The sequence below is a fragment of the Ictalurus furcatus genome, chromosome 26, assembly GCF_023375685.1.
Source record: "Ictalurus furcatus strain D&B chromosome 26, Billie_1.0, whole genome shotgun sequence".
In the NCBI taxonomy this organism is placed as follows: Eukaryota; Metazoa; Chordata; class Actinopteri; order Siluriformes; family Ictaluridae; genus Ictalurus; species Ictalurus furcatus.
Window position 1 is genome coordinate 2,282,885 of NC_071280.1, and position 25,161 is coordinate 2,308,045.

A 25,161-nucleotide genomic window follows, 5' to 3' on the forward strand; every position below is an offset into this window, starting at 1 on the left:
ACAGGCATAATTAAACTCATAGTTGTCATGTGAATGATTTTTATATAATGATTAGTAATTGATGTTGATAGAGTAATTGTATTTAAGGGTGCTAATGAGGGTGAGACAAGACTCAGGTGAGCATGATTAGGACATGTGACATGCTGGGACTGCTGGGAAGTGTAGTTCAGCACGCTTTGGGTGCTACCATGAGAGGTTAGTCCTGGTTTCGGGCTTGTTTTGGACTCGGCAGTCCTCATGTGGTGATAATTTAAGCACAGCTATCATATTAAACACAGCTACAATCAGTCTCAATTTGTTACTGATGGTTAAGATCACTAAACAGTTAAGATGTGTGTAGATGTGGGTAAGATTTGGTGGTGTGAGAGGTGTGAGGCTCTCATTACAGGATCACAGCTGTAAATGGGTGGTGCTAGCGGAACAGTGTAAAGTTCTAATAGGTGGAGTATTGTGGGTTTAAATCTCAGGAGTTATGCATGGAGTTATTCTTCTTCACAATTTACACATTGGAGAGTAAAAAAATAACTGGACAAAATTAAGAGAAATTCTAATTAATGAAAGTAGTTTTAGTTGATACTACACATATCAAATTATGACCAAAGCTACAATCTATGAACCTGACCCTAGCTTTAGTTCTTCATATTTGGGTGTATGTTTGTGAAGTGTAACACAGAGGAAACACAGGGATACACTAAAATGCTTACTTGAAATTGATTTTATTTGATAGGAAATGTAACTGTCTTCAGTCATTACAGTCTACATTCTCACACATTAATAAACACGTGCTCAGAAATTCCAGGTATAGAAACCATCACCATGTAATTATGCGCAAATCTCAATAATGAACTTATTTGTAAACATGTAAAAAGGTAAACATGAGAATTTCACAAAATATGAAAAATTATCACATGACACCTGTATAACCATAATGAATAATAACATTTTAACATCACTGTTTGGGGGCTAGGTGTTCTAAAAACAATGAAATGTGCATACCAAACACACTGCAGTATAAAAATCAAGTAAATAGATTTCACCTTAATTGCTCCTAAACCAGGGGTGTCCAATCTTATCCTGAAAGGGCCGGTGTGGGTGCAGGTTTTCATTCCAACCAAGCAGAAGCCACACCTGAGTCTACTGAAAGCCAAGAACAACTGCTTAAAACAGGTGGAATCAGGTGTGGGTCCTGCTTGGTTGGAATGAAAACCTGCACCCACACCGGCCCTTTCCGGATCAGATTGGACACCCCTGCCCTAAACCCTCTATTAATAAGAAAAGCAAGTATAATATAGGTAACATACTCTGTGAATATGAAAAGGTCATGCTGTATGGAGACAGTGGAATTTACTGAATATAATATTACAAATATAATGAAACATCTGGATAAAGAGTATACATTATAACAAGAGTATAAAAGAGACAGTACTGTAGATCTGCTGATGTTGGATACAGATGGAGGACCACAGCTTGTCTTCAGTCTTCATGTTATTAAAACATATCTTCATGTTTAATAAGAGAAAGAAGGAATTTTAATTACAATATAGAAACAGCTTATGAGATGACATGCGTATAAAAACACTGACTAACCGTCATAGGTAGAGCAGATGAGGTTGAGTTTGTAGCCCTCAGACAATTCGATCCACTGCTGCTTTCCTCCCGGCTGCACTGCTCCGCTTCTCCTCTCATGGCTGCAGTCTTCATTCCATGTCCCATTCCCCGGGGCCCAGTCCTGGTAGCAGACCATCGATCCAAAAACCCAGAACCAGATACGCTGGACGCAGTCGTGACGCAGGCCGAGCCACACGTGTTCAATGGAGGCATTTTGAACCACTTCCTTCACCCAGAGCTGCATCTCCTCAGTGCGCACTGAGACCAGGTCATAATGATGGTTCCTGCAGTAGTTCAGAGCCTCTTTCCAGGTCAGACTCTGATTAATCAAGACCAGTCTCTCTGAAAAAGAGAAATCATTAAATTAAAGATAAAGTGAACATGTACAGCCCAATAGAAAGTTTCACTGTTTGTTTTTTCAGCGTGTGTTCAGCAGAGGAACATTAAACCAGCAAAGAAATCTGGATATAAGTGTTGAAAATAAGCTTGATGTGATTATATATATATATATATATATATATATATATATATATATATATATATATATGCATATGTCTGTATTTATAGAAAGGTTTTAATTATGTGTCTCACACATTTTATCCAGAAATACATTTGCTATTGTATTTATAAAACTAAGTGTACTGTAAACAGTTTAATACAAAACAGTATCAGTAATCATTAATAATAATAAAATAAAAAACACTTTGTTGAAACACCATCGTGTGACTCACTCTCATGGCAGATGAAGGGGAGTTTTTCTGTGCAGTCCACATTGGTCCAGTGGTCTTGATCAGACACATTCACTGCAGCACAGTTCAAACCTCCACTGGGTTTGTCAGAGCTCCAGTATCTGAATGAGGAATTACTCTGATCTGACCACTTCCAGGAGTCTTTAAACAGACCAATCCAAACATATACATCAGTTGCACTTTGAATCACTTTCCAGATCTCATCATTCTCAGTTTTGTTCCTCACACTGACCAGGTCGGTGTGTTTCTCTCTGCAGTAGGTCTGAGCATCATACCAGGTCTTTCTCTCATTAATAAACATGTATCTATTAGTGTTAGTGTTCTTTTCTGAAAGACATTTAATTTACATCATGAACAACTCATTCATCACTCAGTCAGATTTCTGCCATTAAAATAACATCAGTCCAAAAAATTAAAAGAAATAAAATACTCCACTCAGATCATCCAGATATTTTTTCATTAATGTAAAGTCATTAAGTGTTATTTTTCCTTTTTATTAACATCTATTAGCAAGTTCATACCTTCATAACACACAAAAAGCAATGTTGTACCACAGTTAACATCATTCCAAGAACCAGTGCTTTTTTGTATCTGAACACAGAACTCATTTCCCCCTTGGTTGTTTGGTTCTCCACTACTCCAGTTTCTGTAAGTGCCTCCGTCTCTGTAGAAAGTTTGGTCTGCCAGAGACCACTGCCATTTCCCAGTGCCCTCTCTCTGTAGACCGATCCAAGCTTGCTTTACAGTTTCCATCTTCAGTGTGTAATTCAGCTTCATCATCTCTCCCATGTCGTTGATGGAGGCCAGATCAGTGTATTTCTCTCTGCAGTAATTCTGAGCTTCACTCCAGGTTTTATTCTCGTTCACAAAGTGATAGCAATGAGGAATATATGCTCCTATACCACATACTACTGTGAGAAACATGAGAACGAGTCATATTATTATTTTATTAAATGAGTAAACCAATTCACAGCTACAGATTTATAATACAGTCGTAGAATAACGTACAGAGCTGATGTTTATAAGGAGATCAGAAAGTAAAAATATGAAATTGATCATTTTATGCTGAGACATATAGGAGTGTTTCATGTCATATACACGTTAATATGATTAATAATCTAACGTATGTGTTATTATTAATAAGTGGGAAAATGGCATTTAGTAGATAGCAGAAAAAAGTATCATAAGTAAGTGACTATAACTGAAAGGTCTTGCCTTAATAGTAAAGTTATTTTAACATTAAAGTGAGTAGTACATGTGATAAAAAGATGTCAAATGTCAGATGCCAAATATCTGGTAGAAGCTCTACTTCATACACTTCCTCAATTTTATTTGAGAATATTCTTTCCTGGAAGAAGAGATCAACCTTCACATTATCTATAGGGTCATCCTTCTAAAGTTGGCAAATATGTTCCACAACTGCTACCTCAAGCTAATTACTTTGTTCTTGGGTCATTTGTCATTTAAATAAACTGGATTTTTAACATCAGGCAATTTGTTTTTAGCCCTGCTCATTTTTTATATTTTGAGGAATCAGAAACAGAAACAACAGCATGTGCCGTTAAAACATTAGCTAACCAGCTAGCAAACTTTAAATGTCTTGAAGAACTAATGTCATTCAACTCCATGCCATCATGCTAATTAAACCCATAAAAACTGGCTAATGCTAAGTCGTTTACAGTATGTGATTCTTTATTTTGTTGTGTAATCGACACATCAAATGACCCTTTACACCTGCTTCATAGTGCTGCCATATTATATTTATTAATTATATCTTATTTCATTGAGAAAGATTACAGTCTGATTTTTGTAGATTTGAATTATTATGAGACCAGGTGTATATTAAGTATATTAAGGATGTAATGGAATATGAATGCATCATTTGGAATGAAGAGATAATTTATTCTAAACAGACATTATACAGTATATATTTGGGACACGGAGCACAACATGGCTTGTTAAGCTCACAGCTAAAGTCAGGCTCCTGTTTGGGCTTTTAAAAATGAGACAAATAGAGACCATCCACAAAACTGTGTTGCAAACCTACATTAGGACAGGACCTCTAAGACTGCATCAGAAAAATACAGTCTTATCCCTGCGTTTGCGCTAAGAGGGAATTTCAGGAGGTGGAGCACAATTCATGGAGTAAAATGGGTTTGAAAACACTGCTGCGTCAGCAGATTCTGAATTTCATACCCACTTTTAAGCTGCTCAACACTTCAGCATGGACAGAGAAAGAGAAAAAGATATCGGCTAACAGCTACATGTGAAATTAAACAGTAAATTCAGGCAGTGGAATGAAAACAGAGCCCAAAATCACTTATGAACCTACATTCACACACACTCTCTTTCTCTCGCTCTCTTTTACACACACACACACACACACACACACACACACACACACACACACTCTTAGTGTACACTGACCTGACAAGAGCAGGGTCACTGAAATGAGACGAACCATACTGTATCTGTAGGGGAAAAAAACTTCTAAAAACAATTTGACTCTCTCAGTGTCTCTCTCTGTGTCCTGTTATCACTTAAATCATTGCTGTGTTAATCATTCCATCATCGACCTCACTGACATCTCTCTCTCTCTCTCTCTCTCTCTCTCTCCCTCTCAAAAAAATGCAACTTTCTCATTTTACCATGAAACTGGAAAGAGTAAACTCCTCTCTCCAAAACACCATGACTGTTACAAAGTGCTGATAACTGAGATATCTTTCGTACAAGTCCCTGTGTGTGTGTGTGTGTGTGTGTGTGTGTGTGTGTGTGTGTGTGTGTGTGTGTGTGTTACTACAGAAGCAATAACGCAGGTTATCAGGTTCAGGTTCAGGTTAAAGCTGGAACTACTGTCTGAGCCATGCTGTAGTATAAACATGTCCAAATATATACATATAAACATAAAATGTAGATGTTCATACCTCATGTAAGTCCTGTACTCCACGCAGGGTGTGTGTTGAGTTTGTGGTAATGTGTGCTTCTGTTCTTCTTCTCACCTTTTGCACCTGAACATAACAAACCTCTTATTATACAGCATCACCGTCCTCTCTCGACCCCTCCCATCTCTCCACCTTCAGAGTCAGATGCCAGTTCTGATTAACAGGAAATTAAAACTAATTTGCATGTGTTCCCATAAACCAGTCACCGACAACATAAAACATGCAAATTCACCCTTTTACTCTTTTCCAATATTGTAGTGTTACAACCTTGGAATTGAAGTTATTTGTGATCATTATTTATTTTGTGATCATTTGTTATTGAATATTTGGTTTACACAATGAAGGTGATGAATGGAGACCACTGATGAACAGCAACATTCAATTCTTGCCACAATCTTGATGACTGACAGTTCCTGCTGATGATTAGCATCCCTACAACATGATCCTACCACCACTGTGCTTCATCGTGGAGATGGTGCTCTCAGAGAAATGAGCAGTGTTGTGTTTCTGTCAAATGTGGTGCTTTGAGCCATGCCCAAAAAGTTAATAATGACTTTCTTCTTACAACACTTGCATATACAGTAGCCCAGCTTTCTGGAGTTACTTTGGACATCCTGTGAACAACTTCCTGCATCTGAGCCGGGGATTTAATGTTGCTGTCTGGGATGTTAATAGTTTGGGATATTTTTTTATTAATATACGTTGATTGATACTTTTCAAGAAAATTGTCACAGTTTTTCACTTTTGATACATTGTTTTTTTTTCATGAAGCTGTTTGGATGGATACAGATTATATTAACATGGTCTATAGAGATATTGTATATTATATGAATAATATAAAAACTGAAGGGGGGTGTAACGAGGAGGAGGAGGGAGTGGCCAGGCTGTGAGGATGCACACCTGGCGCTTAATGGACTCATCAGTGTTTTTTCTCTCTCTCCTCTCTTTCCATCTTGCTATCTCTCCTGCTTTCTCCTTCTGTTCCTCTCTCTTCCTCCCCTCATCTCTCCTTTCACTTCCAGGATGCAAAGAACGCAGCCAGAAAGGACAGCCCCGCCTTATCGAAAGGGTGGGAGTGTGTGTGCAGAGGACTGAATCTGGCCGGGGAGGAGTGTGACGAGGAAGAGGGAGGGGCCAAGCTGTGATGCACTGAGTTGTCTTATCAAATATGTTTGAGTTCTGGTTGTCTGTTTCTGTTGTGTTTTATGTTCTGTTTATGATTAAATATTACCTTTATGCTCAGCCGGTTCCCGCCTCCTCCTTGCCCATCACTGAAGTGTTACATTGGGTAAATACTAATGCCAAACACCGTCTGTATTATGCATTGGTGAAGTGTATGTCTCTTGTACTCTCTCTTTTAACGTTCCTCTCAGCTCTTTGCATATTGCCTTAGAAACAGATATTATCTCAGTATCAGCTGTTACTCAGAATTTCAGTGTGGCAGTGGCACCTTCGTTATATTCAAAAAGGCTTTTAAAAATATATTTATTCTGGGAATGATTTGAATAAAGGACAGTTATGTCTGTGTGAGCTGTTCCTGTTTACAAACTGGAGGCTGCATTATAGTTTTCATAAATTTGCATAAACTGGGCACAGGTGAACAGAAAGATTTGAGTTTACTAATGTGAAATTAGAGCTAATGCGTACTTTATACACACATATATACAGTATCTCACAAAAGTGAGTACACCCCTCACATTTTTGTAAATATTTGATTATATCTTTTCATGTGACAACACTGAAGGAATGACACTTTGCTACAATGTAAAGTAGTGAGTGTACAGCTTGTGTAACAGTGTAAATTTGCTGTCCTCTCAAAATAACTCAACACACAGCCATTAATGTCTAAACCGCTGGCAACAAAAGTGAGTACACCCCTAAGTGAAAATGTCCAAATTGGGCCCAATTAGCTATTTTCCCTCCCTGGTGTCATGTGACTTGTTAGTGTTACAAGGTCTCAGGTGTGAATGGGGAGTAGGTGTGTTAAATTTGGTGTCATCACTCTCACACTCCCTCATACTGGTCACTGGAAGTTCAACATGGCACCTCATGGCAAAGAACTCTCTGAGGATCTGAAAAAAAGAATTGTTGCTCTACATAGAGATGGCCTAGGCTATAAGAAGATTGCCAAGACCCTGACACTGAGCTGCAGCTTGGTGGCCACGGTGGCATCAAATTGGTCTGCATGGCTGTCCTCCCAGAAGGAAGCCTCTTCTAAAGATGATGCACAAGAAAGCCCGCAAACAGTTTGCTGAAGACAAGCAGACTAAGGACATGGATTACTGGAACCATGTCTTGTGGGCTGATTCAATTCAATTCAATTCAATTCAATTTTATTTGTATAGCGCTTTTTACAATAGACATTGCCTCAAAGCAGCTTTACAGAAATATCAACATGGTATACAGATATTAAAGGTGCGAATTTATCCCAACTGAGCAAGCCACTGAGTGGCGACGGTGGCAAGGAAAAACTCCCTAAGATGTTTTAAGAGGAAGAAACCTTGAGAGGAACCCGACTCAGAAGGGAACCCATCCTCATCTGGGTAACAACAGATAGTGTGAAAAAGTTCATTATGGATTTATATGAAGTCTGTATGGCCTTAGGAGCAGCTGTAGTCCCAGCAGTCTGGAATTAAAGAAGATTTGAGCTCCATCCAGAGGCAGAGAGGATCTGGATCTCTAGTATCTCCATAAATTCGTGTGGGGCTCGGCGAAAGGAGAGAGGGAGAAAAAAGATAATTATGACTGCGAAGTAGTAGAACAGAATCTAGTCAGGGTAGGCTTGAGTAAACAAATACGTTTTAAGCCTAGACTTAAACACTGAGACTGTGTCTGAGTCCCGAACACTAATGGCTGATGAGACCAAGATAAATTTATTTGGTTCAGATTGTGTCAAGCATGTGTGGCGGCAACCAGGTGAGGAGTACAAAGACAAGTGTGTCTTACCTACAGTCAAGCATGGTGGTGGGAGTGTCATGGTCTGGGGCTGCATGAGTGCTGCCGGCACTGGGGCGCTACAGTTCATTGAGTGAACCATGAATGCCAACATATACTGTGACATACTGAAGCAGAGCACGATCAATATGTATGATCCCCTCCCTTCGGAGACTGGGCCGCAGAGCTGCATTCCAGCATGATAACGACCCCAAACACACCTCCAGGACGACCACTGCCTTGCTAAAGAAGCTGAGGGTGAAGGTGATGGACTGGCCAAGCATGTCTCCAGACCTAAACCCTATTGAGCATCTGTGGGGCATCCTCAAACAGAAGGTGGAGGAGCACAAGGTCTCTAACATCCACCAGCTCCGTGATGTCATCATGGAGGAGTGGAAGAGGACTCCAGTGGCAACCTGTGAAGCTCTGGTGAACTCCATGCCCAAGAGGGTTAAGGAAGTGCTGGAAAATAATGGTGGCCACACAAAATATTGACACTTTGGGCCCAATGTGGACATTTTCACTTAGGGGTGTACTCACTTTTGTTGCCAGCAGTTTAGACATTAATGGCTGTGTGTCGAGTTATTTTGAGGGGACAGCAAATTTACACTGTTAGACAAGCTGTACACTCACTACTTTACATTGTAGCAAAGTGTCATTTCTTCAGTGTTCACATTAAAAAATATAATCAAATATTTACAGAAATGTGAGGGGTGTACTCACTTTTGTAAGATACTGTATATATAGTAGTGAGCATAGGCTCCGGCAATTTGAGCACAGACACACAGGAGGCCACTTAGGTGTAGATACTTGGAAGGTTTTTATTCAGAAGTGTGTGCATGTGAGAAAAGGGGTGGTGGAGTGATTTGCTTGGGTACAGAGGAGAAGTTAGGCACAAAGCTGTGGTAATACCCCGCCAACCCCAAAAAGACACGTACCTGTTTTTTTGATCTAGGCCGAGGGTAGTCCTTAACTGCGTCGATCTTCTTTGCTTGTGGTTTCAGGAGGCCCCGACCAATACATTATCCTAGGTACTGTGCCTCATTTTTTTGGGTTGGCTGTCAGCCTGGCCTTCCAGAGCTCCTTCAGAACTACACAGTTCCACCCCCCACCCCCCACCCCGGGTGGAACAGGTGATCTGACAAAGTGGAGGAGTGTATGACCACGTTGTTTCCGGTAGGCGGCTGCGAATGTACGATGTGGTCGGAGGATGATGTCCATCAGCCTCTGGAACGTTGCAGGCGCTCCATGTAGCCCACAGGGGAGAACCCGGTACTGCAAGTGGCTTTTTGCAGTACTGAAGGCAGTCTTTGGTCAGGCTTCTATGGCCAGTGCAACTTACCAGCAACCTTTTGTGAGGTCTAGAGTGGATATGAATTTGGCTCTCCCCAATCTCTCCACTTGGTAGGGGGAGGGATAGCTGTCGAATTCCGAGACCTGGTTCAGCTTCCGGAAGTCATTGCAAAGGTGAATTCTACCGTCTGGCTTCTGCACAACCATGATGAGGCTGGACCAGGGGCTGGTGGACTCCTCTATGATGTTGTCCTGAAGCATTTGGCCAACCTTCTCCTCGATAGCCTTGCGGCAGGCCTCTGGGACACGGCAGGGCCACTGTCTAACCACAACTCCCGGATGGGTGTTAATCTCATGGTGGAGAAGCTGCATCATCCCTGGAGTGGTTGACAAGACATCGGTGAACTGGTCCACCAGTTCCATCAGCTCCTGCTTTTGTGTGGTTGTCAGGTTTGTCCCTGCTGGACCAAGGCAGGTTCACCGTGATCTCTGCTTAGGTTAGCAAAAGCAGACATGATCCACTTCTTCAACAAGTTTATATGGTATGTCGGTTTTTCTGCATGCTTACCGATCTCCTGCAGGCGATAGTTCCCGGCACCTTGCCATTGGGCCAGGAATTTACAGGAGGCGTTTGGCACTAGCAGGAGCACCCGATCGCCAGGCTGGAACTCCTGTGGTTGTGTCATGCGGTTGTACACTCTTTTTTGTTTTTGCTTTCATGTGTTCCTGTATGGTCAGGGCAACTCGGTCGAACCATTCCTGCATCTCTCGTATGAACTCGATGACCGAGCAAAATGGTGAGGGCTGTTTCTACAGAAGATATTGGGTTAGCACATGTATGTGACTCACCTTCTGCCATGGTGTCCCCCTTGTCCTGAGCCATGTAGGCCTGCAGGACCCATGGAGCCATCCCTCGTCATGGTGCCCTCTTGATCTTGGGAGCTGGACTGGTCAGGAACCCTGGCCAGTCTCTTCCCACTGGAAGGTCTGGGATGATGCCCACCAGGAGTGGTCAGGTACCTGTTTTGCCTTGGATGCATACCTTGGCCACAGAGACTTTGCATGCATCTCCATGTTCACGTCACTGTTATGGTTCCTATCCTGATGGTTCTTTTTGACAGGATTGTCAGTCCGGCCAGGGCCACCATGCTACCTGAGTCCAACGGCTGTGACTGGGTGTCCCTCTACCCTTATCATCAGGGTGGGTGTTTTGGGTGGGCACACCCTGCCAGCCAGGGTTTCTGGGCTCTTTTTGTGGTTTCTGGGTTCAGCTCTGTTGGCATGGCCTCACCCCAGGGTGGTCCATAGGCGGGGTGACTTCAGCCATTCCCTCTATCCCTGGTGTAGTTCTGTTCCGGATGGCGATGTGGCAACCTTCTAGGAGGGCTGGGTGCTCGTCGTCCTTCCCTGCCGAGTTCCAGGGTGGCCAAGTGTAACCCAGAGGTAAGTAAGTATAAGTAAAATAAATAAATATGTCCTGAGTGAGATAAATATGCAATAAATATGTTTATGTACAAGTGATTGTACATTTTATTTGACAACTATATAAAAGTGCGTTATGCTGAAAAGATCACTTGTGAACTAAAAAGGAGTTTTTTGTAAACCTTGATATCATCCCATAAGAGGGCATACTGTTATTGGGACATTAGCCTGTAAGGTTGAGTGTTACTACATCCCAGCCAATAGAATGGTTAGGCCCACCTCTCAGCCATTCACGCTAGCGAGGGAGATGGGAAGTGATGCCAGTGGTAACTGAATCATCGTGGCAGTATATTGATACTTACTTTCTGCTATGGCTATAAACTACTAATAGTGTGGAATACCATAAGAGAGTCTAATTTGGAGGGCATGCTCAAGTTCCATTGCATTTGTGAGTTTATGTTCCGCTAACCTATATGCTAAATCCGCCATTTTATGCCCATTGACCTCAATGTAAACAGCGCTAGCAATTGCGCCCTGTGCTGCTGTAAGCTAAATGTAAGCTAACGGCTAAAGTGTGTTATCCCTGTTAACGTGCTAGAAATGTATTTAATGGTAAAACGGGATATTTCATGGTATTCTGGACTGCTACTGCAGATGAGTGGAGTAGCTCCATTGAGTTATATGTTTTGTAAGTGTGTTTTACGTCGAGTGTTAAATTGTGTCTATTAACCGTTGTGCCCTTGAGGCCTAGCGGCCTGTTGATCTTAGTGAATGCTAATGGAAAGCTGGTTTTCATGCACTTCATTCATGCATTTAGGGCTATTAAGTGTATTTTGAATGTGTTTATTGAGTTTATTGATACTAGCCTTAGCCTATGACAGCAATGTCAGTAGTGTTAGCTGTAAGGTAATTTTATGTTGACCTTTTCCATATAGGTCAGGTTTTATTGTTGGATTCAGATGTTGAGTGATCACGGTTACTGGTGGAGTCCGAACCAGTGGTGGAGATTCTGAAGATCCTTGGAGAAACTGTTCCAGTACTGGATGGCGAGCCAACCCCACTTGATATAGAGCCCGGTTGTAGCTAGGAGGTTGCAACCTAGAGACACTGAGCCAGAGAGCCTTGATCCAATTCCCCTTGGCCCAAGGGGTCAGGGAAAACTGTGTGCACACTGACACTTGCTTTCCCTGGAGGAAGACACCCACTTTGCATTAATCCAATATCGGTTCAATCGATGGACTGTGAACTTTTATTTTAACAGACCTGGGTCTACTCTAATTTGAGTGCACTCACAACTGTACTGGGCTTTTATTATTTTGATACTTTTCTTCTTTTGTATATTTGGTATCCCACTTTGCCACTTTTCCATTTTATTACTTTGCTATTGCACCTGTTCTTATTGTGCATTGCATTTAATATATGCGGTTAAACTAATCTCTGTGCCTTGTGTTGTTATTTCACTGTCGTAATCCAACTTTTGGCTTCAGCGGGTGAACCTATGATCTTCTGATCTGGACAAATTTCGAACATCTAGATACCTTGACTACTCATTGCTGTCATGAGAATCTGTGGTTACCTATGATAGTGGCCAGTCTTTGAGTAGCTGGCTACACAAGGCTCATTCTAGGATGGTTATTACTTCTCTGGGGTTGTTCGGAGCCTGCATTCCCATCCCAGGCGTTCTTAGGAACCAGTTCATGGCTACTTTCTCTGCAACATTGGTGACAGTGTTTTGGTCCTGCTGGAGCCACCTCTTGGTGATGCGAAGGAGTGCGTACATCTGTCCAGGTGAATTGGCTCTTGTTGGATAAAATTTATGATAGAAATAAAACACAAGGGCACCAAATATGGAGAAAGAATTTATTGAGAATAAGGGAAAGAACAGAGTCATGCTCTCTTCCTTATAGACAAAGTCTCTTAACAGTTAATTACAGCAAGGCCTAGAGCCTGACCAAAAAGAGGAAGTGCAACACACAACACACACACCCAAGAGCATGAACTCACACACACACACACACACAAACCCAGAATAATCAGAATAACAATTGTTAAATCATACTGTACATATGCTAATGACAATGCAGAAAAAACATACACTTACCCATGATAAAGGAGAAAAAGCACACAGGTGATAAATGTACTCACTCAAAATCAGCTCAGAAATACCATAAAAAGCAGAAGTTGGTTTTATAAAACAAAAGGAGAACAGCATGAGGCTGAAAGCACCTAAAATGCAAACTCAACAGGTCTCCAGAAGTCTGAGGCAAAAATAACCAGATTGGAAAGAATCTCATGTGGTGAAGCAATAAATTTGACCCTTGCTATTCCTACTCACGGCTCACTGTGTTTTCATCATCCTCAAACTGATGTAAGTACTTTATATAACTTAGCTGTGTTTAACTTTTTGGGAAATTAGAGACAACAACTGGGCTGGAGCTCTGACACTGCTTGGTTGGGTTCAGGTGAGAGCATGTAGTAAGCTGTGTGGGCTTCCCCAGAGAGTAGCGGGCCGAGGATGCGGGACCACTCTTCGATGCCCCAGTCTTCGTGGATGGCAGTCCGTTCGAAGGTCTCCAAATAGCCCTCGATGTCGTCCTCCTGGGTTATGTGGTGTAGAAGACTATGGGTTTCTCGGCAGGTGTCGGAGAGCGGGATGGCAGTAGCATGGGCCATTGTTTTCTGTGCTCGGAGTCCTCTGGTTGTGACTTGTAAGCTCTGTGCGAGCTGTTGAGTCACTGCTTGCTTCTGAATGTTTGTCTCCAATAAGTGCTGCAATATGGGATCATTTTGTCTCTGGGTGGGCGGGTCTGTGCTCATGCCCACATTCTCCACCACTGAAGCGAGCCTAGGCTGTGGCGGTTTGAGCACAGACACAAAGGAGGCCACTCACTGAGGTGCTCTCAGGCTGTCCAAAACATTAGTGGTGCTGAAGCGGAGCTGATCTTTCAGCACCCCGGCGGCAGTTGCGGGTGGAGCACTTTTCCTCTCGTGTGCCAGCTGCAGCCTGACGCCACAATATATATGCATTACACTAGTTGAGTACAGACATATGAACTTGAAAGAAGAAAAGGGGAAAAAAGGAAAGAGAGGAACAGAAAAACAAACGAATAGGGTAGGCATGACGTGTGGATGGTCTTTATTGAAATTATTAATTAATTTATTTTTCATTCACTTCATACAGTAACCCTATGATATACATACAGTATATACATGATCTTGCATACACACACATACACCAGTACCTATACCCTGAAACATTAACTACGGTGCATGTCCATTCATTAAATACATACAAACTACACATTAACACCTTAATCAGAATACATTTTTTTAAATTTACTTCCTTTTTTTCTTGTTTTGTCACCTCTTTCTGTCTTCTCTATACTGTCAATTGCTGATTTTGTATTTCCCTCACTGTAACACAAGCACTTAGTATTTGTCACATGTAAATGTTAACATATTTTTCCAATAGTAAAAAAATTTAAAAAGAAATTCTAATTAATGAAAGTAGTTTTAGTTGATACTACACATCAAATTATGACCAAAGTTACAATCTCTAAACCTGACCCTAACTTTAGTTCTTCATAGTTGAGTGTATGGTTGTGAAGTGTAACACAGAGGAAACACAGGGATACACTAAAATGCTTACTTGAAATTGATTTTATTTGATAGGAAATGTAACTGGCTTCAGTCATTACAGTCTACATTCTCACACATTAATAAACACGTGCTCAGAAATTCCAGGTATAGAAACCATCACCATGTAATTATGCACAAATCTCAATAATGAACTTATTTGTCAACATGTAAAAAGGAAAACATGAGAATTTCACAAAAAAAATGCATCACATGACACCTGTATAACCACCATGAATAATAACATTTTAACATCACTGTTTGCGGGGCTAGGTGTTCTAAACTTCCTGCATGGGTGTAAATTACCGGAGTGTGTTATTTCCCTATTCTGAGAAAGCGTATGAAAAACAATGAAATGTGCATACCAAACACACTGTAGTATAAAATCAAGTAAATAGATTTCACCTTAATTGCCCCTAAACCCTCTATTAATAAAAATTAATTAATTAATAGGAAACATACTCTGTGAATATGAAAAGGTCATGCTGTTTGGAGACAGTGGAATTTACTGAATACAATATTAAAAATATAATGAAACATCTGGATAAAGAGTATACATTATAGCAAGAGTATAAAAGAGACAGTACTGTAGATTGTCACGTCTCGTGACGGAACGGAAGATAAGGCGGATGCAATCGCAGTTCAAACGAGAGTTTTATTTAAAGAAAGACAGGCAGACAAGTCCAAATCGTAATCCAAAACGTAATCCAAAACATGCAAGGTCAGACGATCAGCAAACAGGCATTAACTTGGGCAAGGCAGAGATCAAGGTCGTGGTACGGAAAACAGGGTCGATAAACAAAACACGAAACGTGGCATACAGCGAGGGACTGGTAGCGGAGTAACCAGTATAAACGACTATGACTATGACTATGACTATGACTATGACTATGACTATGACTATGACTATGACTATGACTATGACTATGACTATGACTATGACTATGACTATGAGAAACAAAACCTAATCTATCTCTATGCTACTCTAAGTTTAATATTCCGCATTGAGTGTTGCGAGGCATGCGGTATATATGCTGACATGATTACCCTCGTAACAGCTAACAGCTGAGGATAATCCAGACACACGTGACATGACAACCAATGACAGGACAGGGAGGAGACATGACATAAACAATAACAAAAGCACGTGTAGAAATGTCATGATTGTCCACAAGGGAAAAGCAGGTGCTCGCGCACCTGCTCGTGCACGCGCGCTCACATGCTCCACAGCGCGCTGCCTAAAGGGGAACTCGTGACATAGATCTGCTGATGTTGGATACAGATGGAGGACCACAGCTTGTCTTCAGTCTTCATGTTATTAAAACATATCTTCACGTTTAATGAGAGAAAGAAAGAATTTTAATTACAATATAGAAACAGCTTATGAGATGACATGCGTATAAAAACACTGACTAACCGTCATAGGTAGAGCAGATGAAGTTGAGTTTGTAGCCCTCAGACAGTTCGATGCACTGCTGCTTTCCTCCAGACTGCACTGCTCCGCTTCTCCTCTCATGGCTGCAGTCTTCATTCATTGTCCCATTCCCCGGGGACCAGTCGTGGTAGCAGATCATCGATCCAAAAACCCAGAACCAGATACGCTGGACGCAGTCGTGACGCAGGCCGAGCCACACGTGTTCGGTGGAGGCGTTTTGAACCACCTCCTTCACCCAGAGCTGCATCTCCTCAGAGCGCACTGAGACCAGGTCATAATGATGGTTCCTGCAGTAGTTCAGAGCTTCTTTCCAGGTCAGACTCTGATTAATCAAGACCAATCTCTCTGAAAAAGAATATTTACTTTGACATAATCAAAACCTACATGTACAGCCCAACACCATGATGATGATGTAAAGTTAAAATGAGCATTCAAATAATAAATTAATCTGTAAATTAATGCTATGTTATGGGTACTGATTTTGCTTAAACAAGACCAGTCTGTCTGAAAAAGAGCAAATATTCAATAAAAGTTAAAGTGAACATTTACAGCCCAATAGAAAGTTTTATTGTGCCTTTTTCCAGCTTGTGTCTAGCAGAGGAACATTAAACCAGCAAAACAAATCTGGATATAAGTGCTGAAACTAAGATTAATGTGAATTTTATTTTTTGCATAAATCTGTATTTATACAAGAGTTTTAATTATGTTTCTTGCACATTTTATCCAGAGATCCATTTGCTATTGTATTTATAAAACAAAGTGTATTGTTAACAGTATATGGCAATACAAAACAGTATCTGTAACCATTAATAATAGAAAAATGTTTTTAAAACCTTTTTGTTGAAACACCATCATGTGACTCACTTTCATGGCAGATGAAGGGGAGGTTTTCTCTGCAGTTCACATTGGTCCAGGAATGTTGCTCAGACACTTTCACTGCAGCACAGTTCAAATCTCCACTGGGTTTGTCAGAGCTCCAGTACCTGAATGAGGAATTACTCTGATCTGACCACTTCCAAGAATCATTAAACAGACCAATCCAAAAAATATTATCAGGTGAATTCTGAATCAATTTCCTGATCTGCTCATTCTCAGTTTGGTTCCTCACACTGACCAGGTCGTTGTGTTTCTCTCTGCAGTAGGTCTGAGCATCACACCAGGTCTTTGTCTCATTAATAAACATGTATCTATTAGTGTTTGTGTTCTTTTCTGAAAGACATTTAATTTACACCATGAACATCTTATTCATCACTATTCAGATTTCTGCCATTAACATATCAGTCTTAAAAATACTAGACTCAGATCATGCAGATATCATAAAAAAACACAAAGACATGGTCAGTGTGATATCGTTTTGCTTATATTTCCTCATTTGTAAGTCGCTTTGGATAAAAGTGTCTGCTGAATAAATAAATCTAAATGTAAATGAATACCTAATTCATAACTAAATCAAATTTCTGCCACGTTTTGCCATTAAAAGAACATCAGTTGAAAAATATCAAGAAAAGAAAATAAAACACAGAGATCATCCAGATCTTCTTTATTACTTTAAAGCCATTAAGTGTTTTTTTTTTCCTTTTATTAACATCTATTAGGAAGTTCATACCTTCATAACACGCAAAAGCTTCTAACGTCTCACAATTCTTATCATGCCAGAAGCCATTGTGCGGAATCATCTCAACACAGTACTCATTTCCCCCGTAGTTGTCTGGTTGTCCATTACCCCAGTTTCTGTAAGTGTCTCCGTCTCTGTAGAAAGTTTGGTCTGCCAGAGACCAGAGCCATTTCCCAATGTCCTCTCTCTGTAGACCGATCCAAGCTTTCTTAACAGTTTCCTTTTCAGTGTGTAATTCAGCTTCATCATCTCTCCCATGTCGTTGATGGAGGCCAGATCAGTGTATTTCTCTCTGCAGTAGTTCTGAGCTTCACTCCAGGTTTTATTCTCATTCACAAAGTGATAGCGATGAGGAATATACGCTCCTATACCACATACTACTGTGAGTAACATGAGAAAGAGACTTATTATTACATAGTGCTATGTTTCTGCAATATATGTCATATTTTCCTCTGAACAATGTAGTATGTAATATTGTTAATTTGATAGTAATTCAAATGCAAATTAAATATCTAACCAACTATAAATGATTAAACCAATTCACAGATACAAATTTATAATATGCAAAAGCAATTATTCACCCAGGTGAACAGTGGCTGCTAAGTGTGTCTTTCTTGATTTTTATTTGAAACTAGCTTTAGCATCGAATGTCAGATAGGAGCTGTAACTGCGCTTCCTTGTTGCTACGAGCTGTTGCTACGAGCACACTCCAACCTCAGTGTGCTGACTCTGACTGAGACCTGAGTCCATACTGAGAACACTGCCACACCTACTGCCCTAGCCTCCAACGTCCACTTCTCCCATATCTCGCGCCCCAACAGACGACGGGGTGGTACAGGTTTGCTGCTTTCCAAAACATGGAAATTTACATGTCTTTCTCCTACTTGCTCCTACACTTCCACTGAATTTCATGCTATTACAGTCAATGACCCTGCCAAAATGTACTTTCTTGTTGTTTATTGTCCTCCAGGTCAATGAATAGTTTGACATGCTACTGTCCACCATCCCAGATGATGGAACTACCCTTGTGGTCCTCACTGACTTCAACATTCACCTGGACAAGCTGCATGCAGCTGACTTTCTTGCACTCCTTCCCCACATTTGACCTCAAACAGTTCGCCACCCCTGCAACTCACAAAGCCAGCAAACACAAAACCTTTTTATTACTCCTCTCCACACCTCTGACCATTTCTTTATCCAGTTTTCTATTTCTCTCCCTTACCCCCTCACTGTCTCCACCTTCTATCTCCTTTCATCACAAATCTTCGTTCCCTTTCCTCCTCACACTTCTCCTTCATTGTCACAACCTCACTTCCCTCTGATAGCCACCTCTCCTCACTGAACTTAAACACCACAACTGACATGCTATGTTCCACTCTAATATCTTCTCTTGACAGCATCTGACACCTAACCTCCAGACCAGCTTGCACATCACCCCATAGCCCTTGGCTCTCAAAAGTCTGCATAACAACCAGGCCAAACTAAGAGCTGCTGAAAGGAAATGGCGTAAATCTAACAATCCGACTGACCTAACCAATCACCAAACACTTCTCTCCTCTTTTTCTCATAGCATCTCCTTATTTTCTGTTCCCCTCCTCACCCTTCCCCTACCTCTCTCACTGCAGATGACTTTGCCACTTTCTTTTCCAACAAGGTTACGTCAATCAGGAACCAGTTCTCCACACCAAACATGCAAAGCTCCTCCTCAATGCAACTCTCAACTGGCCTCCTTCTCTCCCCTCTCAGAGACAGATGTCTCAAAACTACTCCTCTCTAGCCGTCCCATAACCTGTCCTCTTGACCCTATCCCTTCTCACCTTCTTCAGTCCATCTCTCCCACATTATTACCTGCATTCACATACATCTTTAACACATCCCTCTCTACTGGCACATACCCTACCGCATTTAAGCAGGCCCGGGTTACCCCACTGCTTAAAAACCATCACTTAACCCTGCTGCGGTTGACAACTACAGACCTGTTTCCCTCCTCCCTTTTCTTTCCAAAACTCTTGAAAGGCCGTTTTTAATCAAATCTCCATTTTTCTCACACAGAAGAACCTCTTGGACACCAAGCAGTCTGGCTTCAAAAGCAATCACTCTATGGAGACTGCTCTGCTTTCTATCACTGAAGCCTATTTGACCTCTCTGCTGCTTTCAACACTGTGAATAATCAAATCCTCCTGTCAACTCTCTCCAGCTTAGGCATCACTGGAATGGTTCTGCGCTGAATGGAATCCTATCTCTCAGACAGATCCTTCAAGGTATTGTGGAGGGGAGGTATTTCTGAAACTCAGCAACTCACAACTGGGGTTCCTCAGGGGTCAGTTCTGGGTCCACTGCTTTTTTCTATTTACACTACATCTCTGGGGCAGGTGATTGAGTCTCATGGCTTTTCATACCATTGCTATGCTGATGACACCCAGCTCTATTTGTCCTTCTAGCCTGCTGATCCTTCTGTCTCTGCAGGAATCTCTGCTTGCCTGTCTGACATTTCGGACTGAACGAGTGAACACCACCTTAAGCTCAACTTGGCAAAATTCCAGCCTCAGTCGACCACAACCTCACTACAGCTCGGCTCAACCACACTCAAGCCAACCAGGCCAGCCAGGAACCTTGGGTTGACTCTTGACGACAGCTTGACCTTTACAGACCACATTTCAACAACTGCAGAGTCCAGTAGGTAACATCAAGAAAATCAGTCCCTATCTCACTGAACAGGCTACACAGCTACTAATCCAGGCTCTTGTCATATCAAAACTGGACTACTGCAATGTGCTACTCTTGGGCCTCCAAGCCAGCTCCATCAAACCCTTCAGATGATTCAGAATGCAGCAGCACACTTCGTCTTCAACCAGCCCAAAATGACAATGTCACACCCCTCTTCATCTCCCTCCTCTAGCCTCTTGTAGCTGCCTACATCAAATTCAAGGCCTTGATGCTCACGTACAAGACCTTACCTGGAACAGCACCCCCCTACCTCAACTCTCTCCTGAAGGCTTACGTTTTACAATTTGCGAATCCCTTTCCAGAAACTTCACACTAACTGTCCCTCAGTGGTGGAATGAACTTCCAACCTCAATCTGGACCACAGAATCTGTCACTATCTTCAAAAAACAGCTAAAGACCCACCTCTTCCATGAACATGAAACTAATCTCTAAAACGCCAACCCCACATTATCCTTTCTATATTTAAAAACCAAAACCAAAAAACTTTACTCTGGCTCTTGCACCTCTACTCTGCACACTCTGCTTTTCTAGAACTCAATTAAAAATCTTGTATGGTAGCACTACTTGTATTGTTCTCAGCTTGATATATCACTTTGCTTGTATTTCCTCATTTGTAAGTCGCTTTGGATAAAAGCATCTGCAAAATGAATAAATGTGAAATTGCTCATTTTCTGCTGAGAGATATACGAGTGTTCCATGTCATATACACTTTGATATAATTAATAATCTAATGTATGCATTTGAATAAAAATTGGAGAATAATTATTAAGTGAAAAAATAGCATTTAGTAGAAAACTGAAAAAAGAAGTATTCTGAGCAAGTCACTACCATCTTGTCTTAATAGTAAAGTTTTTTTTTTTTTTTTTTTTACTTTAATGTGAGTAGTGTATGTGATGCAAAGATGTTAAATGTGAGATGCCAAATAGCTGGTGGAAGCTCTACTTCATACACTTTCTCAAAAACCAGCTAGCAAACTTTAAATGTCTTGAAGAACTAATGTCATTCAACTCCATGCCACCATGCTAATTAAACCCATAAAAACTGGCTAAATGCTAAGTTACTTATGTGATTATGTATTTTGTTGTGTAATCATCAAATGACCCTTTACACCTGCTTCATAGTGCTGCCATATTAAAGTACACAAGATGACACTGAACTTGTTTATATTTCATGCAGCTTGGAATAAATCCTAAATTATGATGTCAATAGAAAGATTACAGTCTGATTTTTGTAGATTTGAATTATTTATGAGAGCAGGTGCATATTAAGTATATTAAGGATGTAATAGAATATGAATGCATTATTTGGAATAAACAGATAAATTACAGTGGGGGAAATAAGTATTGAATGAGACAATATGTTTAGAAGAATGGGCCAAAATCACACATGAAGACTATGCCCCATTAATTTCTTCATCCAGGAAGCGTCTTGAAGCTGTCATTACAAACAAAGACTTCTCCACTAAGTATTGAATACATTTCAGTTAGGGTGTTCAATAATTTTTTCTCATATCATTCCAATTTATTACACAACTTTATTATGGACTTTAATGATGTGAATTCTTTATATGTGTGCATTTCTTGAGTTAAATACTGATGTTTGGTGAAAATCTCATGTTAATAGCCTCAATGGAAATATATTTACTGAAAAAAACGTTGACACGTTCAATACTTATTTCCCCAAACTGTATTCTAAACAAATACAGATACCAATAGGAGGCACTCTCTCTCTATATTTTTTCAATAAATATTTTTTTTAGAAAGCATACTTGAGACTAGATTTGTGCATCGCGATTGGGGTCCCACAGAACACAACATGGCTTGTTAAGCTCACAGCTAAAGTCAGGCTCCTGTTTGCGCTTTTAAAAATGAGACAAATAGAGACCATCCACAAAACTGTGTTGTAAACCTACAAAAGGACAGGACCTCTAAGACTGCGTCAGAAAAATACAGTCTTATCCCTGCGTTTGCGCTAAGAGGGAATTTCAGGAGGTGGAGCACAATTCATGGAGTAAAACAGGTTTGAAAACACTGCTGCGTCAGCAGATTCTGAATTTTATACCCACTTTTAAGCTGCTCAACACTTCAGCATGGACAGAGAAAGAGAAAAAGATATCGGCTAACAGCTACATGCTGAAATTAAACAGTAAATTCAGGCAGTGGAATGAAAACAGAGCCCAAAATCCCTTATGAAAATTCACACTCTCTCTCTTTCTCTCGCTCTCTTTTACACACACACACACACACACACACACACACACACACACACACACACACAGTCTTTTTTGTACACACTGGCCTGACAAGAGCAGGGTCACTGAAATGAGACAAAACATACTGTATCTGTAGGGGAAAAAATACATTGAAAAACATTTCCAACATTTTAAAACATATTTGAACAAAATAATTCTATATTATAAAGTCTATGTCTCTCTCTGTGTGCTGTTATCACTTTCATCACTGCTGTGGAATACAGTCATACCTTCACCAGCCTCCCTCTCTCTCTCTCTCTCTCTCTCTCTCTCTTAAACCAGTTAACACTCTCCAAAACACCCTGACTATTACAAAGTGCTGATAATTGAGATAACTTTCATACAAGTCCCTGTGTGTGTGATACTATAGAAACAATAACGCATTAGAACGAGTGAGTTTATTAATATAAACCAACTGTTCAGGTTACAGCCGGAACTACTGTCTGAGCCATGCTGTAGTATAAACATTTCCAAATATATACTGTACATATAAACATAAAATGTAGATGTTCATACCTCATGTAAGTCCTGTACTCTACGCAGGGTTTGTGTTGAATTTGTTGTAATGTGTGCTTCTGTTCTTCTTCTCACCTTTTGCAAGCAGCATTTATTATACAGCATCACCTGTCCTCTCTCGACCCCACCCACTTCTTCGCCGTCAGCGTCAGAGAGGCGCCAGTTCTGATAAACAGGAAATTTCAACAACTTTGGATAAGTTCCCATAAATCATATATAAAATGTGAAAAATTGGTAGGGGTGGGGGGGAGGGGGGGGAGGTTGTAAATACTGATGTCAAACACTGTCTGTATTATGTATAATGGTGGTGGTGTGTATGTCTCTTATATTCTCTCTTTCCATATTGCCCTAGAAGGCACATGGAAGACGCTTATTGGGGTCTTATTGGACACTTATGTGAGCAGGAGGAAAATATTTCTCTGGTCTAATGAAACAACAAAAAAATATTTAAAAAAAAACAAACACTGCATATATACTCACTCAAACCCCCAGTTTTCTGTAAAGTATTCGAAGGTATACTTGTTTGATGTTACCAAGCCTCATATTCTGTGTGTTGTTATTCTGGTTTTTGATCTGGTTTCTGTTTTTTCTGATAATTTACAGTGCACTGCTCTAATTGCCCAATCGACTATCTTTACAATCCTGTAAAATAAAATATGAAACCATAAAATAAATGCATTTTTATGTTTTTAGTTTATAGCTTTAGTTTTATAAACTCCACATCTGAACTGAAAATTAAGTGTTGTATGAGGGTATCTATTTGTTCACCTAGATATGATAACTTATATAGACGCATGGAACCATCGTTTATGACACTCACACACACACAAACACACACTTATCAGTCTTGCAGCGACAACAGTGATGCAACTGCCGAGGAATTATGGAAATGACACAGCTGCTTACCTCGGCAGCCAGCGAGAGCGTTTGCATAAAACAACACAATGTCCTCAAAAGTAAATAAATACATAAATATAAATGAGGTCAATGGGGAAGTGCAGGAGCATGACTCCTCAGGCAGCAGCGTCATGTCAGATAATGATTAACTTTTTTCTAAACTGTCGCTGGGGTGTTGGATCGATGTAAAGACCTCAAACCTAAGTGCCTTTTCTATGAGGAAAAGAAAAGAAATACAGACAAGATATTATTTTTATTTTCCTTTTGCAGTATTTCCAAGAGCAGAGAAATTATAAAATGGTATGAATGGTATAAAATCCACGTGTGATTTTTTGTTTTACACATAGTCATTTTCACCCAGGAGCTTAAAATATGAGAGCATAGATAATTTTAAAAGAACAACTACTATTCTTTCATTTTTTCTATGTAATGAAACTCTGAAGAAGAACTGGGACATCTTTTGCTCAAAGTCTGGCACATAAGCAGCAATATGTCCATGCAGTTCTGGAGGTCATGACATGAAACAAGTCAGCATAGTTGTCTTCTATTAAGATTATTTTGCTTGAAGATGTGTTCTCCAAAACTGCACGGCACACTATCTTTCTGGACAGTTTTTAAACATAACCATTACTGATCGCCCAACCAACCAGTGTAGCAAAAAAAAAAAAAACGCTCAGATATCTAACTTGTCTGGATTATGCATGTAACCCTGTTCCCTGAGAAGGGAACAAGACGTTGTGTGAGCTTCAAAGGGAATAGGGTTACATGCATAACCCAGACGTTCCCTTTCAAAGGGAACTCAACATTGTGTGAGCTTCACACTGTGGGAACGAGTATACCAACTCCATCACACTGAGGGTATGACCTGTCACAGAGGCTCCATCAATAGGGGCGTGGCTGGCCGAAATGGCAGCCATGTAGACCCTAATTGTAGAAGGAGCCACCCGTGCTGAGAAACGTTCCTGTAAGAACTCCAGGACTGTAGCCATTGCGTAGTTTACTGGGTCTCACTGACGTTCCCAGAATTTAACATGGTCCCTACAACCTCAGAGGAGAGACCAGAATCTATGAGCTGGTGCCCCTCAGGGTCCAGACTCACAATTTCTATAATTCTGGCCGAGGGTAGATAAATCAAC

At 40.7% G+C, this 25,161-nt stretch overlaps 2 protein-coding genes across 3 annotated transcripts; both read right to left on the reverse strand.

Moving 5' to 3' along the window:
* Positions 1-1,195: 1,195 nt before the first annotated feature.
* Positions 1,196-5,313, reverse strand: LOC128602429 (macrophage mannose receptor 1-like). 2 transcript variants are annotated; one of them, XM_053616221.1, is made up of 5 exons: positions 5,282-5,313; positions 2,879-3,268; positions 2,340-2,684; positions 1,588-1,950; positions 1,196-1,499 (listed from the first exon to the last, which is right to left on the reverse strand). In XM_053616221.1, exons 2-5 carry the CDS (start codon positions 3,144-3,146, stop codon positions 1,489-1,491), a joined length of 987 nt encoding a protein of 328 aa, XP_053472196.1. In that variant the 5' UTR covers positions 3,147-3,268; positions 5,282-5,313; the 3' UTR covers positions 1,196-1,488. The 2 variants fall into 2 exon arrangements, with proteins under 2 accessions (XP_053472196.1, XP_053472195.1); XM_053616220.1 differs by lacking the exon at positions 5,282-5,313 and having other exon boundaries at positions 2,879-3,306.
* A 9,478-nt stretch (positions 5,314-14,791) lies between these two features.
* LOC128602369 (macrophage mannose receptor 1-like) lies at positions 14,792-18,054 on the reverse strand. Its single transcript, XM_053616128.1, has 4 exons — positions 17,709-18,054; positions 16,884-17,228; positions 16,002-16,364; positions 14,792-15,913 (listed from the first exon to the last, which is right to left on the reverse strand). Exons 1-4 carry the CDS (start codon positions 18,025-18,027, stop codon positions 15,903-15,905), a joined length of 1,038 nt encoding a protein of 345 aa, XP_053472103.1. The 5' UTR covers positions 18,028-18,054; the 3' UTR covers positions 14,792-15,902.
* Positions 18,055-25,161: the final 7,107 nt, after the last annotated feature.

Bases quoted from the DNA above. Each gene is read 5' to 3' on its own strand.
- LOC128602429 (XM_053616220.1), bottom strand. From the start codon at position 3,281: ATGTTTCTCACAGTAGTATGTGGTATAGGAGCATATATTCCTCATTGC. The intron at 2,685-2,878 runs GTATGAACTTGC...AATGTCTTTCAG, and splicing joins GCTTTTTGTGTGTTATGAAG to AAAAGAACACTAACACTAAT. The intron at 1,951-2,339 runs GTGAGTCACACG...TCTCTTTTTCAG, and splicing joins CCCCTTCATCTGCCATGAGA to AGAGACTGGTCTTGATTAAT.
- LOC128602369 (XM_053616128.1), bottom strand. From the start codon at position 18,027: ATGTTACTCACAGTAGTATGTGGTATAGGAGCGTATATTCCTCATCGC. The intron at 17,229-17,708 runs GTACTGTGTTGA...AATGTCTTTCAG, and splicing joins GACAACTACGGGGGAAATGA to AAAAGAACACAAACACTAAT. The intron at 16,365-16,883 runs GTGAGTCACATG...ATTCTTTTTCAG, and splicing joins CCCCTTCATCTGCCATGAAA to AGAGATTGGTCTTGATTAAT.